Raw genomic sequence first — 18,041 nt, forward strand, 5'->3', positions numbered from 1 at the left:
ATGGCCCCGGCCCTCACCAAAATCCTAAAAGATGGCCATGGGATCCACCTGTCCTCGCCTCCCGCCACTGTCAGAATGGACTTGGATGGTCGAGCCATGCGTGGTACCGAGCTAGAGTCTCCGATGAGGTTGATAGATGACGGAGACCTCCAGAAAATGTGGCTGACACTGTCTCGGTTTCCCTCCCTGGACTCCGGTCTCCCTGCGATCGTCCTGGACGACCCTCTACTTTCCTCGCGTCCGCAGGCGTCTGCCAGCCAGTGTGAGACGGTGCTCCTTCCCAGCCCTGCTTCCCTCCTCAGCCTCTTTTCCCTCAACAAAGGCCTGCGAAATTCTCATCAGGTGGCCTGCGTCTTCCCAGGTGTACCAGACATGTTTTTAGTCCCTGACCAAGAGGCTCGCCTGCTGCATGGGCTCAGTAGTGCTCCTGAATGTGGGCCAGATGGTGGTGATGTGCATCACTCCCCTCTTATCCTTACCCGTGTTCCTCCTTCATGTTCTCATGGGAAGATAGACTCCCAGGCTTACACTCCCTTCTTTGCAACCCCGCCTACGCTGACACAGGGTAAAGTGGCTGCAATGGGCCAACATCCTCCATTTTCGCTGCGGCCTTGCAGCGGCAGGGTGAACTCTGACCCGCTGGCGTCCAGAGCCGAGCTGGAGGTGGCCGTGAAGGAGCAGCTCTCCAGGCAGGCGGGGCTGCATGGCCGAGCTCGGAGGCTCCAGAGGAGACTGCAAGCCCTGCTAGGAGAACACACTTTGCTCCACTGCGACCAGCAGCTGGAGGAGCTGAAAAGGCACTGTCAACTCGGCGGCGCGTCTCTCGACAGCCCGGACTCCATGCTTTCTGGTGTACTGCCTACGCCGGTGGGAAGTAAACACCATTGTTCCTGGCTGGATTCGTCCACACCTGCTTGTTCCTTCACAGAGCTCACCGAGTTCAGCCGCTCCAGCCAGGCGGTGTTGAGAGGCCTGCAGGAGGCTTTGGACTCCGAGGCCACGGCCAGCAGCAGCTCAGACGAGGAGCAGCAACAGGAGGAGAATAAGATCCACAGCAGAAACAAGACTTCACCTGTGTGAGTAGAAGGTGCATGTAGTTAGGTGCATGTGTCTTGTGCACATGAATCAACAAGACTCAAACTCTAAAGCCCTGTAGGGGACTTCTTTGGGCAGCTGGAATATACTGTAGCTCAAGACAAAAATCTCATTAAGCTTCCAATCTTTGAAGAACAATATAACTTCATAACACATTGTGGCTAGTCTTATGCTAACGCTCAAATATGATGTGAAGCTATGAACTGATTGGTTAACGGCTGACATCAATGGATTTGATGTACATTTCGTACAAACTATTACTTGTTCACTGGCCCGTATTGCTTGTTCAAAAAGACATTTTCCACACATAAAACATGGAAGGGTCTTTTTTCAGTTTCCTCGTTTCGTCGAGGCCTGTTTCTTATTTTGAACTTTGTATATCTTTAAGAGCCACAGTGCGCATCATAGGTGTCACAGATGATTATTCCAGCTAACAACAACAAGCTACAAAGGAAAATATTTAGAAATCCCCTGAACCGTGTATTTTGCTTATCAAGTTGAGGTGAACCTCATGAAGTTACCCGCTAGGGTTTGAAAAAACAATAAGAAAACCATTTCACAAACTTCCTTGTGCTCTCACTGCCAAAATATTTGTTATGCTTTTTGTGGGATTTGGTTGCCATAACCCAGCTGTGGGTCACGCTGGAGTCGTTGTCTTTGTTTTAATTCAGAGTACACAGAGGTGGACTGTCACTCTAGGCAACCTTTCAGTGCAGGACAATGAAGAGACTGAAACCCAGCGAGAGGGAACTTGTTTTAAAAGAAGACACACGCTGTAAATTGAAGAGGCCTATTTGAAGGTGACAGTATAAGTTTTGGAAAGTCAGCTGTCTCAGTGTATGAAGTCCACTGTGTCTCTGCAGCGTTAGCTGCATATTTAACTTGGCCCTCAGTGAAGTTCACAGTGTGGTTGTCATTAGCACAAGTTTTGTCCTCCCCAGCTGTGGAGAGTGTGATGACATTTTTCAGCTATGCACACACACGCTCTCTTTCCATGCTGCAGTCATCCATTCAACAGACATGCCAGTTCCCTCGACCCACAGGCGGGGAAATAAACACGGCCCTGCCAGCAAGCCTGATACATGGCTGTGTGTGTGTGTGTGTGTGTGTGTGTGTGTGTGTGTGTGTGTGTGTGTGTGTGTGTGTGTGTGTTGGAAGGTTGGCTGCTGTACTTTGGTCCTTGCTCAAAGGGAGTCATATTGCCCCAGGTGAGGCAAAATAATGAAACCCCTGATTGTATCCCGTAAGGAGTGTTTCTTTTGGTGTGTGCAACAAACCACAAGACAGTATCAACTTGCAGAAAAACTGTGCATGTTGCACACAAAAATTATCATTATCAGAAAATTTGCATATATTTTTTCCCTGTTCAGTCTTTCCATTGGTCTGGTTGATATTGTGGGAAAGGTCCACAAATACATTATGTTAACGAGACGCACACAAATGCAGGGAATGGGAGCAGAGTGACACTGGGGAGCGTTATACTGCATATTTGCTTTGGAAAATTCCAGAGGAAAATAGTACCTGCCCTTTTTATAATTTAATTTGAAAATGAAACCGATAAGCGTTACGAAAATACAACTGAAATGATGGTCTCCAATTAGACCTTTCTTTCTGGTCAAGTGCAGGACCATTTTATTTCTTCTTCAACACTTCTGCTGGTTTCAGTGCAATAAACAGGAGCTGTTCCCAAAACGGGTTATTAGCACTGAGAACAAGAAAGAAAGGCTGTTTTCTAGTATTTGTGTGTGTGTGTGTGTGTGTGTGTGTGTGTGTGTGTGTGTGTGTGTGTGTGTGTGTGTGTGTGTGTGTGTGTGTGCGTGTTTGCGTGTGTGTGCGTGTCTTTTTATTTTGCCAACTTCAGTCATCTTGGAAGCACCAGCTCGCCTTTTGTACAAGTCTGTTGAACAACACTCTGTGCTGCGTCAGTAAACCTCCCCCTGGGGAGTTTTTATGGCAGGTCCTCCTTGAAGAGGATATCTCCCTGCTGGAGGAGGAACAGGTCATTGTCCCCCTTTTTAGAAAACATTGTGAACTTGTAAAGCGGTGACGTGGTTGGACTTTAATTTGAAACCATGTGGCCACATTGCCGCAGTGGCACTAGCGCATGTCTTTTATACCTCCAGGGCTCATTTTCAGTATGTGTGTAATTTTTGTAGTTTTATTCATGGTACTGTATGGGAAAGGCTACGTGTTGGAACGTTTAAGTGCATGACACACCCAAAAGCCTTGATGCCTCTGCAAGAGCCAAGAAACACAAGCCAAATGGGATAATTCATAAATCCACCACAGCCTGTTGGGGCTGGCTTTTTATTCAACCACGACTTGACTCTGAAAACTCCTACTTTCTCACTGTGGAGGGTAGCCTGTGGGTTGCTAGACCCCACATGTTATTCAGCAATGCAAATATCTTCATGAAAAATATGCATGTGTACTTGCACACTAACGGGTTTAAGGCAACCTTTCCTCTCCTGTCCTCTCCCACTGACTCGTCTACTGCTTGGCAAAGAATTCCAGGAATTTTCTCATTATACAGTTGGAAAGAGCCGCAGGGAAGCCTGGTCTGGTCATTGTCTGTGGAGGAAAGAGGCAGCCTGCTCCTTTAAAAACAGATATCAGCTCAGGATCGAGTGAATCTCAGTTCAGAAGCAGTCATTAACTAATCATAGGCTTTGTTTTCATATGCAAAGTTCGCCTTCATATCTACAACAAACTGTGTGTAACTATGATCAGGCGAGCAAACACCAGTTTGGTTATTTGACGTAACAGGCTGGTATTACTACCTCACATAACCAAGGGGTATAGTCAAATCCCTCTGTGTATAGTTGCTTACACATTGGCCTAACCTTTCTCTGGCCTGCAACTGAGTGTTTGAAGTAGGGGGAGTCCCTCCCTGCCCTAGCCAAGGTCCAAGAGCACTGCCATAGCAACTATTGCTGGGCTGAAGCCAGCCAACCACACGATAAATGCTGACTGAACAGGCTAGTGCCATGGAAACATACTATAGGTACACACCACACAACTCAATGTGTGTTATTCTGTGGCCTAGATAAGCTTTTGTGCCTCGGCAAAGTCCCTCCGCCCCGCACCCCCAGGCTGTTGGGATGCTTAACAATTTACACATGCTACATGGATACATGGTTGGTGTAATATAGGTCATAAGATGCTGCAGTACAAACATGGGAATTGACAAATAGTTTGGTCCGTCCGTGCTCTCTTTGTGTTCCTCTTCCCTCTGGCGGCACACATTTCCCCGCCAGTGATTCTAATAGGCTAACCTCTTCATGCACTTCCAGTTAACGGCTAAATTGGAGTTCATGAGTGCGTTTACTCTCTTGGCATTTTTTCTACATTCATGCCCATATTCCAAAGATGTTCTCGTAAGGTTGTGTTGGGGTCTAATTGACATAATTTGGCCAAAATGAACAGAATACTATAATACCACAATGTGGGTCTAAGTGTCCTTCTCTGTCGTCCAGCAGCAGCAGCAGCAGCAGCTGTGAGGGGCGGTGGCTGGGCGAGAGAGCGGAGCTGGGCAGCAGATGGACTTGGTTGCAGCTACGTCTGGCCGAGCTGGAGGGGAGGATACAACAATTGGTGGAGCTCCACAAGCACATCCGGTCTACCAAGGTAAGACAACATCCCCTGTGCCAATATCAATAAAGGGCAGCTGACAAATTAGGCCAAAACTGGCAGCCATAGATTATGAAGGGCTTTTAGTCAGGCCTTGATACGGTTTAGTGTGAAGAGAATGTATCGTTCTGTAACAAGTGAATAGCACTATAGTAAAAGTATGTTATAGAAAGAAAGTCCCATTCTAGTGAGACTTTTATGGTGCTGTCACTATGAGTGTTTCATATGCCTCTATAGACTCGTCTTTTTGATTATTATGTAAATTTCTCAGAGAAAAGGCCCTGTTGTAATAATTGTATGATCACGGTAAGGTTCGTGGCATAGTGTACAAATTAAATGTCTAAATGTATTTTGTTCAGGCAGACCCCCCTCCAAAGGGCGTTTAATGGTAAAAGGTGAACCCATGTTGTTTGTGTGTGTGTGTGTGTGTGTTTCATGTGTTCGTGTGTGTTTCATGTGTTCGTGTGTGTCTTAGGGTGGTGTGGTGCTTGCGGAGTCCCAGCCACCGACGGACAGACAGATTCAGCAGACCTTGCTGAGCGAATTGGCCGGGATATCCTGCACGGCTTCGGATGCTGACATGGAACCTTGCAGCCCCACACGCCTTCTGCACAACATAGAGAGACAGGTAGGAAAGGATGAACTAGTATACACACCTGTAATACTTGGGGTATACAACTCAGTACACTAAGTCAGGAGAAGATCTGTTCGCTTATCAGTCTGCTGTGGAGAAAAGAACTTGAGGTTGTGAATCTTTTAAAATACTGTGATATATATATATATATATATATATATATATATATATATATATATTTGTATGTCACACAGCAAACTTCATCCAAACAGTCCGTCACCACAACAAAAATCAACGGTTCAAGAGAGTCTAAATCCCGCATGTTAAACAGTCCATCCCTTGGATGGATTGCTTACCCACTCGCTGCTACTGAAGAGAGATGAATGGTATTCCACCTAAAAGTCGAATTTGATCAATTGTGAAAAGTGTTATATAGATGATGTTGTCATTGCAGAGTGCTCAGCTCAGCCAGATTGTTAGCAGTCTGATGCCTCCTCTCAGCTTTTCACCGCTATCTAAACAACCACACACCTGGAAAGGCAAGAGCGGCTTCACAAGGTAGAGGACACACACACACACACACACACACACACACACACACACACACACACACACACACACACACATGGGGGGGCAAGTCTCTTTTCTGCCATAGATCATTTCCAGAGAAATTGTCAGACGTGGGTCTTTTAAATTATTCTAAATTACATAAGACAGCCTCTAAGGAGAAATGGATCATGTATTGCTATTTGATAAAACACCCACAGAAAACAAATGAAGATTCCTCTTCAGTCACCTCTTTTTATTGCCATATGTACTGAATATGTATCTTTATATATGTGTTATTAGTTTAAGTTTTGAAATATGAGCAATCACAGTAATGATGAACAACTAAATCAGACCATGCATAGACAATTTAGTGATATCCTCTGAGTTGTCACCTTATATTCCAAGCCCCTTCAAAAAAAATGCCACTACAACACTGCCTGAAAGTTATAGCTGTGTTTGCAATAACATAGAGAATGCATGTAATATCAAATAATAAACAGAGGTTTCCTACCAGTAGACATTTGTCCCCGGTCCCACCTAGGCCTATGTTATGTAACCCAGTGAAACCGCCTGGCCTCCACCATATGGCCTGACTTGAATCATCTTCTCATGTCTTTCTTCCCTGCTGCATTTTTAACTCTCTCCGTCTGGCTCTGAAGATAAAAGCCATGTGGGAAAAAATAAAGCATGTTTTTTGCTAATTATTCTCAGAGAATAACAAAGGCAAACAACACATTGGAAATATTTTTGTATACTTGTGATCCGAGCACGAATCATATCTCTGACATTTCCGTGACCTCGCTTGATCTCGTCCCTGCAGTGGTCAGACAGGAGACACTATTTGTGAGCCTAAGAGGAGGAGACTGGGGACCAAGAGGCTCTCCAAAGCTGATGTGTCGTGCATGTGTGCCCGGACCCGACCTCTGGTCACCTACCACAAGCCTAAACTGTTCACCGTCAACTCCTGCAATCCCAGCAGTCCACAGGTAGGCACACATGCAGTCTCCTTCATTTCATTTCTGGGATGATTTGCTGCTCCATTGTGCCCAGTTAGTACCATTCATTATTTCTTCCATGATCTTATTCTTATCTTAGAACCGCTCGGTGCTTCTGAAACAAACACTTCAGGGACACATTAGTGTCTATTCATTTGTGCCGCCCATGTCCCTGCACAGTGGTGTAGCTAATGGATGGATGCTGAACTACAGTAGCATTTTCATGTTTCCCGCCTCTGTTCCGAGGACTTGGCAGTAATGACAGTAATGAATCTGACACCAGAGGAACTATGCCTAATTACTGTACTGCTGCCCAGATTTAATTAATTACTTTGCACCACCTATAAATTCCAACTGTAGACCCGTTTTGGGTTTTAAAATACATGTTGGAAACTGATGAAAGTGGGTCACTGTGTAGAAGCTGCAAAACCTATTAATTAGTTTTTTTAATTCAAATTATCCTTGCATCCATGTCAGATGCAGCTTCAAAGCAGTTGTTTTTAGTCGGGTGTCAGTGTTGGAATGCCATATAACGAAAATAGGTTCTCAAATTAAACCGGAATTAATGTTCAAAGCCACACACCTGCTTCTTTTAATCGAGTACTACTATCGCTTGGATTTGCTTCAAATAGACAAGTGCATGTGAGTATTCTGAAGCTCTCGGCTTTAGTTAGTCAGGAGAAATGTACTATGTTCTTGCCAAGTCAAATGTCAAGTGGTTGGCATTGCCCTGCTTAGCATTATACAGTTCTAGTAAGAAGAACTCTTGTACTACCGTTGTACTTATATATGCAATATTACATGCACAATCATTTAATTTCAGTTTTGTGTTTATATTTTCTATGATATCTTTACTTACACCTGCACTAATAAAGATTTAGGTGGCCAGAGAAAACGACAACTTCAAATTAATGATTACGTTGCTCTGTGCCTGCTGGGTGTGCAAATAGTTAACTGATTATGTTCTAGTTTTGACCCACATTTAAAATACTTATTCCGTCTCACCTTGTTGTGACTGAGAAGGTCAGAGCGGACTTTGAATCAATGGCACCTTTGATAGAAACAGAAGGTGTAAACCTCATTTTCTAAGCTCATATACAAATATATAATTGTTAACATACCATACGTACCATTACCGTGGATTTTCAACATCTTGCTGAACAATACTATTCACACCATAGAGTCCAGAGTGATTGTAGCTCATATAAAAAGAAGCAGCTCCGAAGCCACCGCTGTTGAGACATTGCCAGATGACAAAAGAATCTCTTTACTAACTTAATTTCTTTAATCAGTGTGCTCACAGAGCAGCTTTGTTTAATCCCTGTGATTCATACTCCAACAAAACCCAAAGAGAAAGCTAGGTTAATACTGTCGATAAAGAAACTCTTGTTTAGTATCATGTGGAAAAATGATTTTCTCTCTCTTGTTTTCTCTCTCTCTCTTGTGCGTCAGGACTCCGGAAAGCCCACGTCTACCATCTCCTCTTCTCTCTCGTCATCTTCCTGTTCATGTTGTTCCTCTTGTGATCCTGTAGTCCTGTGCTCTGATCCAGACTGCAGCTCCAGTAGGTCCCTGTCCTCCAGGACCCCCAACAGCACACCTCGCCCTGTGCGGCCTCTTTCATTCGGTAGGAGAAACATGAACATGACTTCAGGGGGAACTTGTGGACGCGAAGCAACCCCTTTTTCTTTTGAAATAAATATTGTCATATTCATTTACTGTTTTCTGAAGGGTGTAGTTCACAAGAGGCTTTTCTTTGCTTCGTATTTGAGTTGTCAGACCTAATCAGAACACAAACCAGTTGTTTAGCCAGTCTGCATCCTCAGTAAAAGCAGGACACCTCTGGAATGCCCTGCCTCTGCATATACGCACTAGCAGAACATATCCCTCTTTTAAACACGGCCTGAAGAACTGGCTTATTAGCAATCAGGTGTGTGAGCATGAATTGTGACTCCCTCCTCAATGATTGTGTGTACAAAATGTGTGTATGTTTATTGATCTTTATGATGTTTTTATGATGAGACCTATTTAGATATTTGATCGTAACCTGTATGTTTATTGCTTTTTATGATGTTTTTGTTATAACCATTTATTTCCTTTAGTGATGACTTGTTATATCTGGCCACAGGGACTACGGTTGAAATTTAGCCTTAGCTAAGACTGACACATTTACCCCTGGGTTGATTGATGTGTACGGTCCCTGTTCAAATAAATAAATGAAATGAAAGATGTCTGTAGCACACCGCATGTGCCACGCAGAAGTAGTGATAACTGGGCACGTCGACTGTTTGTAACATGTCGTTTTGCGTGTGGGCTTGCATAGGAAGCAATGGATGCGGGTGATTTGATAGTGTGCATCACACACTATCAGTGTTGCCCTCGACTGCATGCACATAGAGACGTGCTAAAGAGACGAGTAATTGATCGTGAAAACTGTTTTGAGCACATACTTAAAATCATTCTCTGTTATTCTCTTCCAGACACTCCTCTGTCCCACCACTTAAAGAGAGTCCAGGCCAGAGAAGAATGGTCCCAAATGCCTCTGTTTATCAATGTCCAACCATCCAGTCAAACATACTACAACAGATGCAGCTCCACACCACTGCACAACAGTAAGAAGCTGCCCTTTACCGGTTTTGATCACATTCCTTGTACTGTTCAGTAGGGCTCCCCTGTCTTTTCTGTTGTCACGGTATACCAGCACACCTTACTGAGCCTATATGTTTAGCTGCTGCTTGTGAGCTGTTGAAACATTCCTGCAACCCGCTGTGTTGTCGTAGTCAAGTGATGAAGAAGATGACAGGAGGACAAAGGTTCAAAGGATAGCACCGGCATTCCTGTTGTGTTTGTTGTTGTTGTTGTTCTTCGCACAGATAGGAGCCTCACTGGCTTTTGATCCTCTTCTCTTTGTTGTGGTGGAGCTCCACCGAAGTCTGTGTTTGAAGTCGATGGTAATTTGATGTTAATGCAAAGTCAACATTACCTGCTGCAGCATCACAGTCAAAACTTTTCAACGGTGGGTTTTATTGGAATGGCTGTACACTACATTACTGTGGGCGCTGTGGTCCCCTTTTGATAAGATGTAGCGCAGAGTAATGTTATAATCTATATTTAATTTATCAGTGTTTAAGTTTCCATTAAAAGTTATTGTAAATACACCATTTTTGATCATTTAAATATTAGTTATATTAACAAAGCGTTTACTCTTTTTCTTTTTTTAGATTCAAATGACTTTTGTAGTCAAAACAATAAGTTAATTATAATAATAAACTGACAATTCTCACATTTGGTTGTCGAGATAAAATGTCTGCTGTGTCTGCTCGTTATCTCCTTGTGTAGCATCGTAAGTGGTTCCTAGTATGTCAGATATTCCAGCGTGTGTCTGATGCTTCCAACCGAGCAGTAGTTGGAAATGAAATCATTTGGCATTTCACCAAACGTCAATATGTGTCTCTTTACATTAGTCTGAAGATAATAAATGGTCGTTTACTTCTGGCAGCTGTGGTTCCAGGGCTTTAAGTGGTTCTTGCTCCCATGGTTGTCCACGCTGTATATTGATGATCAATCAATGATTTGTTGATTTTCGAATGTTCCCTGTTAGTCCAGGGAGGGTTGACTCAACAGTATATCACATGGTTTGTGTTCAATACAAAGGTGAGGTGAAAAAAAACGCTCTCAGTGATGTAGGAGAGGTAGAGAGAGAATAAGGGAGGAAACACAAAGGAGGGCAATTGATGAAGACTTCACTCACCCACTATTCTGTCGATTTCCTGTCAGTTTGAAATGATTGTTTTTTCCTTTGTCGATAACAGAGAAAGAAGTCAAGTAAACGTCACCTGAACGGATAGCCTGGCACATGGAAACCAACTTCTTATCATAGCTGGTTGTAGCTAATGTACAGTGAAATTACATAAACAGTCAAAGCAGGGAAGGAAATGTGGGCAAATGGCATGGAGAATAAAGACTAATGATGTAAATATATGAATAGTTCACAATGGTAGCTGTTTGTACAGTGTAGGAATGGAGAGCTCTATGACATACTTTATTAATGGAATGAAAGGTGGATTCCAGGCATCATTCTATTTATGTTCCTCCATTACCTCTGTCCTCCTCTTCTCCTTGAAATCGGTTGGCGTTTCCAGTCATCATGGACGATAACAATACTAGAACTAAGGCTAAGAAGATACGCGTGTGCACATTTGTGTTTGTGCATCTATAATTCTTTTTAGCCCTGCTGGTAGGCAGTGTTTTGTTGAGCAAAGTAACAGAACATTATATATTCAAGACCCTAAAAAAACATCAAAGTGTCTTCAACACAGTTAATTAATTTCACTAATTGCACGGTTTCACATTGTTAATCAAAAAGAAAGAGACATTTGCATTTGGCTGGCAGTTATCTGCGCTATGATTACTGCAAATAAAGCTGTTGGTGTGGTGTGAGCGAGAAACAGAAAACTGAGAGGTGGTCAACTGCTAAAATAATAGGACTAATGGTTAAAGATTAGCTTTTGTACACTTAACCCAAAGCATGAAATCCCTGCGGAACTGAAGAACCATTTGGGATGACAGGAAGTGTGTGTGTGTGTGTGTGTGTGTGTGTGTGTGTGTGTGTGTGTGTGTGTGTGTGTGTGTGTGTGTGTGTGTGTGTGTGCGCGTGTGTGTGTGTCATTATAGGTTGCACATACAAGCAGCATGCACGGCATCATAAAAGAGGAGTTATGGGTCTGTCACCCATCAGGAGGGCAGGCTCTGCCCAGAGTCAACGCAGGAGAGCCAATCAGAGGAAGAGGAAGAGAAGACACATCCACAGGCTTACAGAAGGTGTGTATATGCAAGTGTATGTTCACCATGCATTGTACATTTACAGTGAATCTGTTTGTGATTAAATGGCTACAGTGAATACTCTCCATTCAGAGCAGCAGGATTGGTAAATACAGACATTCTTTAAAAAAAAACAACCTTTTTTTGGATACTAAAATGTGTTTAATGTAGTGTCTGTTCCAGCCTAACAATATTTTGATGCATGTATGTGTTATATTCAGATGAGGAAGACATCCTGTACCAGTTCTGTGACCCAAACAGTTCAGATGAAGTGCTGGAGGAGATCTACACACCGTTCTCACGCAAGAAGGCCTCACAGGTAACACACACACACACACACACACACACACACACACACACACACACACACATTTTTTAAACATGTATACTTTTGAGAACCTTCATTGACATGCACAGTAATGCCAAAACCCTGAGCCTTACCTACCCCAGACCTAACCTAAATTAGCCTTGACCCTAAAACCAGGTCAAGATTATATATTTAATGGGTAAAACAGAACTGTAAAACAAACATTCAAAAGCATCTCTTGACTTCTCTTGATGAGTTAAATATGCAAAAAGCTGGCCGGCCTACAGAAAACCAGTGTCACGGCAACCTGGTGATGAAGATGTATGTGACCACTTGTGAATCATTGGTGTGAACCGTCATACCGCGTTTCCTTTTAGGGCTTTGCTCGCAAACGCCAGGGAGAGAGTGTGTACAACATCAACAACATTGTCATTCCCATGTCTCTGGCTAAAGTGGAAAAGCTGCAGTACAAAGACATCCTGACACCCAGGTACGGAACAAAAGGAACTCTATTGGATTCACATAGACTTCTAAAGAACTTGGTTTTGTATTTTGCTGCATAACTTTCTTGAAAGCAAATCATTTAACAGCAGAGGGAATTTACTGTGGGTTGTCACCGGCTCCAAAAAATGAATGAATGAATCATAATGACTTGCCATGCCTCTCCTTAATCTTATGTATGTATTAATTTGCTTATTAATTTTCAGATACATTTTGGCTGTAATTAAACACACCCCTTTTTACTTTGATATAAAAGAGATCCTGTCCACACTGTCTGTCACCTCAAAATGTCTGTATTTCTTTGCAGTTGGCGTGAGATTGACACGTCATCTCTGATGGACAGTGAGGCAGAGAAGAAGGACGATGACGATGATGAGGAGGAGGAGGAAGAAGAAGAGGAGGAGGAGCAGGTAGTGTCTCATCCCTTTGGCTGTTTATTGAGATTTGTGAAGAGAATACCATCTTTATTCCTCTGTGTGTGTGTGTGTGTGTGTGTGTGTGTGTGTGTGTGTGTGTGTGTGTGTGTGTGTGTGTGTGTGTGTGTGTGTGTGTTCAGGTTGAGGATCTCACTAACAAAGTGTTTGCACAGAGACACCTGGACGTGGAGCAGAGGGAGAAATTACGCTGGTCATCATGGGGAAGAAGGAAATGCTGCAGGCTTCCTGAAAGGTGGAAACAAAAACACTCACAAAATGCAACGTTACATACTTTTATGTTAAATGCCATTACATCAGGTGATACCAAAATGCGAGGTGAATTACATCAGGTCGGTTGGGGGAGAATGGCGTTTAAAAAAAACACGTTTCAAACTTTTATCAGAAGATTATAACAAAGAGATGCAGTTAATTATACTAAATCCTAATCCCACTGTCTGTGCTGCCTGCACAGTGCAACTATTGCAGACTTGGTTTGTTCATCTCTGTGCTCGTAAATATAGCCTGTGTGAAAGGGGAATGTGGAGTAATTTACTTGTGAAGTTTCATGGGGTGTGCTTGTTTTTTCACTCTAGATCTGGCAGCAGGTTGTCAGGCAGTTGGGGCGGGATGTGCACATCAGGAGAGGAGAGCTCCGTGGAGTTGGGTTGCGCTCAGCTGGATTCTAGTGAACAGCAAAGCTCAGAAGAGTGGCTGGTAAGATCAAAAGCACCACGGCTGAAACCCCAAACACCCCAAACTAACTTTGAATATCGGAGTATGATGATGCAGGTGCCATCGGAGGGAACTCCCACTTAACGTGCACAGAAATTTGTAATTTTTACCTTTCAATCGCTATAAAGAGGAGATTTACAAGTACATTGCTCGTAGATTATCATTAGACTATTTTCTGTTCCAGTTAAAGACGTGTCTGTTATTTGTGCTCCAGATGAGGAACAGAAAGAGTATAAAGTAGCACAAATGTGTTGCAGACTAATCAATACTCTCTCTGAGTCATATTATGAGGTGAAAAGCCTCTATGCATCCTTGCGAGCCGACACAGATATTTCTCCACTCTGCACTCGTTGATGATCTCTGATTGCAGTGCTCTGGACCACTTCCCTTTTGATTAGAGAAGGAGTGAGTTGCTACTGAGCCAGACTGTCCATATCAACCGTTTCCACACCACAAATATCCCCCACTTCACTGATTCGCACTTCTTATGCACTCCAGCAGCCATACAACCCCTGATTAAAGCAGGGTAAACAGTTTGATTATTTTCAACAGACATCAGAGCCATGCACCCTCATGATACAGCCTGCAAAGTCTAAATTCAATGAAGGTAGTTGGGACTGATATTGGAGGAGCAATTATTGAATTTCGGACATTATTTCACAGTTTGTATGTAGCTGATGAAGATGTAAGCATATGTAAAGCTCAATATATAGATATATTCTAGAAGGTGATACATATAACACATAATAAACTCAAAATGTATAAAAACAATGTATTCAATTTACAGATGTGTATAATATGTACAGAATTGTAGCTTTGCTCATTTCCATCATATGCCCTTTGACCTCCGGCAGCCCCAGACACCTTGGGAGCCACGAGTGTTTCCTTTGGCCGAAGACGAGGAAGACGCGCTTCTCTCTGATAACCTGGACAAAGTCCCATTAGGATGGCCGGAGTGTAGCTCTGCCTGTTCCACATCAAAGAACTCCAACTCCTGTCTCTCCCTCTCTTCCTCATCTGGTGCTACACTGCCGCCTGGTGGACAAAGCCGGAGCAGCTCATCCAATGGCAGCTGAGACAGCAGTGCCTTTTTTTAATTGTTTTTAAATGTGAGTTGAGAAATACATTGAATTCTTAAATTGTTGATTCATTTGGAAAATTTGGACTAAATCATGTTCTTTTATAAGTATGTTGTAATATGAATAATGCACATTGTATATATTAAAATGATTATAATAAATCATATGTACGACATTATTACTAAAACAATTAACACATGTAGTAATTTTGTCATTTGTTCCTTCAGCTCATAAGTCAGTTTAGTAAATTATTTTGTTTGTCATTCATTTCATAATTTATTTTGTAATTTATTAAGTTTTCTGTGCATTCCTTTATCTGTCAAATTAGTAATTCATAGCACAACACATGCATTTATTTGTTTATGGATTTCTTATATTTATATTTGTCAAATTAATGAATTATTGTTTTTGCTCTCCAGATCTCCTGATGCCTGGGACCACAAGGAGAAAATGAACTGTGGGAACCTTAATTGGGATACTTAATACATTCCAGAACAGTTCATTTGATGTTATTTGCTTAATGCTTTAAAGCAAAAGTGTTTTGTATGTGTACTTTGTGAGTATTGTAGCATAACTACTGTAGCTTCTGCTACACTTTCAGGTTTTAATGTATAAAAGGTACTGTATGTATAGAGTATGTGTACCAGCACAACCCCACTGTAGTCTCAGGTTTGTATACTGTACGTAGTTGACACTTACTATTTATTTTCACAATTGTCTTAAAAAGTCAGTATATGAAGACTTTAGCACATACACATATTTATGTAACTTTTACTTGATTTACATGTGCTTTTTGACTTCATGTACTTTTTATGTGTTGATACTGTCATTTGGTATATATTTTATATGAAAGTTGTTAGTAAACATATTCCAGCCAGAACCTTTTCTAGAGTCTTCTTGTGGCTGATTCAAACCGGCACAGGGATGAGGGTGGGGAAAGAGGAGAAGAAACCTCAAAGAAGAAAAAAAAAACATCAGGAGTCCTTTAAACTCAAAAAGCTATGCTACATCTCATAGCGTGTGAAAGTTGAGAATTTCAGCTTGAGGCAGACATGTAAGAATGAAAAAGAGTTATATAATTATGACATGCACAGGTCAAGCCGTAGAACATTTCATTCCATAGCAGTTCCTACTGTTCGTATTTTAGGTGCCTTTAGACATGCAGCAATTTGAAAAATGTACACATTAATTTAAGTGAAGCATCTGATCATTGAGAATCCTGGTGGTTTATTATTTCAGTCATGTGTAATATATCTGCCAAGTGTACTTTACATGTCATTGATGCAAGATAGTACTAGAAGGACAAACTAATGTGAGGTCATTTCAGGGATTTGGGTGATTAACATTTATGGAGGTCACATCTTTTTAGGTCCACAGTCTCAGAGAAACAGATCGTACTTTGATGCCATATGCATAACCTCCTCTTATAATATCCTTCACATATACCAGGGGGCCTAATGGGCAGATGGTGGACAAGGTCATCACTCTCATCTTCATGCATGTGTGCCAGTTGCTTTATAGCAGGGATGAGAGGCAGGGTGCCCAGAGTTAGAAACTCAACCACATGATAAGCATTTACAGATAGTAATGATCTTATTTCAAGTTGGTAGGAGTAAATGGGATTTGGCTGATAATCAAGTTTTCTACTTCCATTGTGACAGATGTCTGCTGAAGAAAATACTTATTTTAATTCTGCTAAAATGTGTTTTTTGTGTTCTTGGGAAAGCTACATGTTTAATTAAGAAAATGCCATGTAAAATGTGAAATATAACAAACAAGCAAGCCTATTATACTCAGGTAGAGCCCTTGGAGACCACATAAGGGACATGTTAGAAGCCAGTTTAAGTTAACATTGAAACAGAATCCCTCAAACATCTGTTAATGGACCGGGAATTAACAGACTAAACCGGTGATACATTGTTGGACACAACTACGAAGAGCAGCACTTTTGATGCATAGTATATCTCCATGCTTGTAACTACAGCAGTTTCACTCCGGAGGGTGCTGTTGCATATCAACAACCCGGCATTGGAAGGAGCATCATGTAATGTGACAACATAATTACGACAATACTGTAATATAACTCATTATATATACCTAGTGTGAAATTTAAATCAAGAAAGTCTTTGTCTCAATCCCATTTAGGGACTATTTCTTTGTGAGACAGCATTTCCAATGAAAACTGATCTCAGGTCTGATTAACGTTATCCAGAGTTTTGCTGGAAAAACAGGCTCCTAAATTATTCGAGCAGTAGCCAATACACACAATCCTGTTATTCTCAAACTCAGCATTTACAATCTGAGTTTTTGATGTATAGCTACTACAATGGTGAGTAATGTCAATACTTTAAAATGTGTAAAAAAAGGAATTTTGTTGTAAAGTGCAACATTAGTGTGGGGTCTCCGGCCTATTCATTAATATACTTACATACTACATCCAGTGTTACTTGTTTGATATAATTGCATACAATCAGTGTAACTCCATTAATATATTTGCATAATACCTTCAGTGTCAATTATTTGGCTTGACCTTTAACCTGTAAGCACATTGTCATACATAATAGATGTAATGTAATAGATTAAATGTAGTGTTACGCACACAGCATTATAAATTCCAACTCTTAGCTCCAGAAAAACGGGTGGCGCACAACACCGTAATTACTGGAGCACAGTGATGGAAAAAAAAAGTCCCGGCGCGACTAGCACCATCATTACGGTACATGTAGGCTGCGGAGCCCCTGTGTCCGATAGACCCGGAGTTGCACTGACAGACACGGCACCGAACAGGTAAAAAACAACAACCCAAAAGGTCTTCTTTATTTCTATAACAGATTGATGATGCAAGAGAATGTGTATGAATGTGCAATGACTCGACTAAAGACTGCGACATTGACTACCTGGTCAGTCCATGACGGACAGTGCATGACCATTTCAGCAAAGCGTTGGAGCTGAAACGATGAGGTGCCCCGCTGGAGAAAGGGCGCATTGTTCTTCTTCAGTAGAGCTGAGTCCTGCTTCTTGTGAGTCGGTTCTGTCTCAACTCTTGTTTTCTGGCTGGCTTTAAATGAGCAATGTGGCAGGATTTAAATCTGATAGGAAATTTGCAGCCGAGCAACAGATCTAGGAACCAAATATCGGACATAGGTAAGCCACATTGATTGCCTGCGGGCTCTTTATTGGTCCAATTATGCAGTTGAATGCTGGTTTTGTGGACGTGTTGAATGGGTACTGTCTGCATTGTGCCACATGAAGCCTCTCTACCTATTGCGGGCACTGCGGGGACTTCCCTTGCTGCGGTAGCCTGGCTTTATAGTGCGCTTATAATGCATTATATTATAGGAA

At 42.1% G+C, this 18,041-nt stretch overlaps 1 protein-coding gene across 1 annotated transcript; it reads left to right on the forward strand.

Annotated features, from left to right (window-relative positions):
- On the forward strand, nt 1-15,569 carry kansl1l (KAT8 regulatory NSL complex subunit 1-like; the record flags this gene model as incomplete). Its single annotated transcript, XM_079230586.1, has 15 exons — nt 1-1,076; nt 4,572-4,722; nt 5,201-5,353; nt 5,754-5,857; nt 6,669-6,834; nt 8,296-8,470; nt 9,324-9,455; nt 11,518-11,664; nt 11,886-11,983; nt 12,349-12,461; nt 12,780-12,882; nt 13,029-13,141; nt 13,482-13,602; nt 14,475-14,729; nt 15,119-15,569. The coding sequence occupies 14 exons, from the start codon at nt 1-3 to the stop codon at nt 14,694-14,696; spliced, it is 2,874 nt and encodes a 957-aa protein (XP_079086712.1). The 3' UTR covers nt 14,697-14,729; nt 15,119-15,569.
- Between the last annotated feature and the right edge of the window lie 2,472 nt (nt 15,570-18,041).

The sequence above is a fragment of the Taurulus bubalis genome, assembly GCF_910589615.1.
Source record: "Taurulus bubalis genome assembly, chromosome: 15".
Lineage (NCBI taxonomy): Eukaryota > Metazoa > Chordata > Actinopteri > Perciformes > Cottidae > Taurulus > Taurulus bubalis.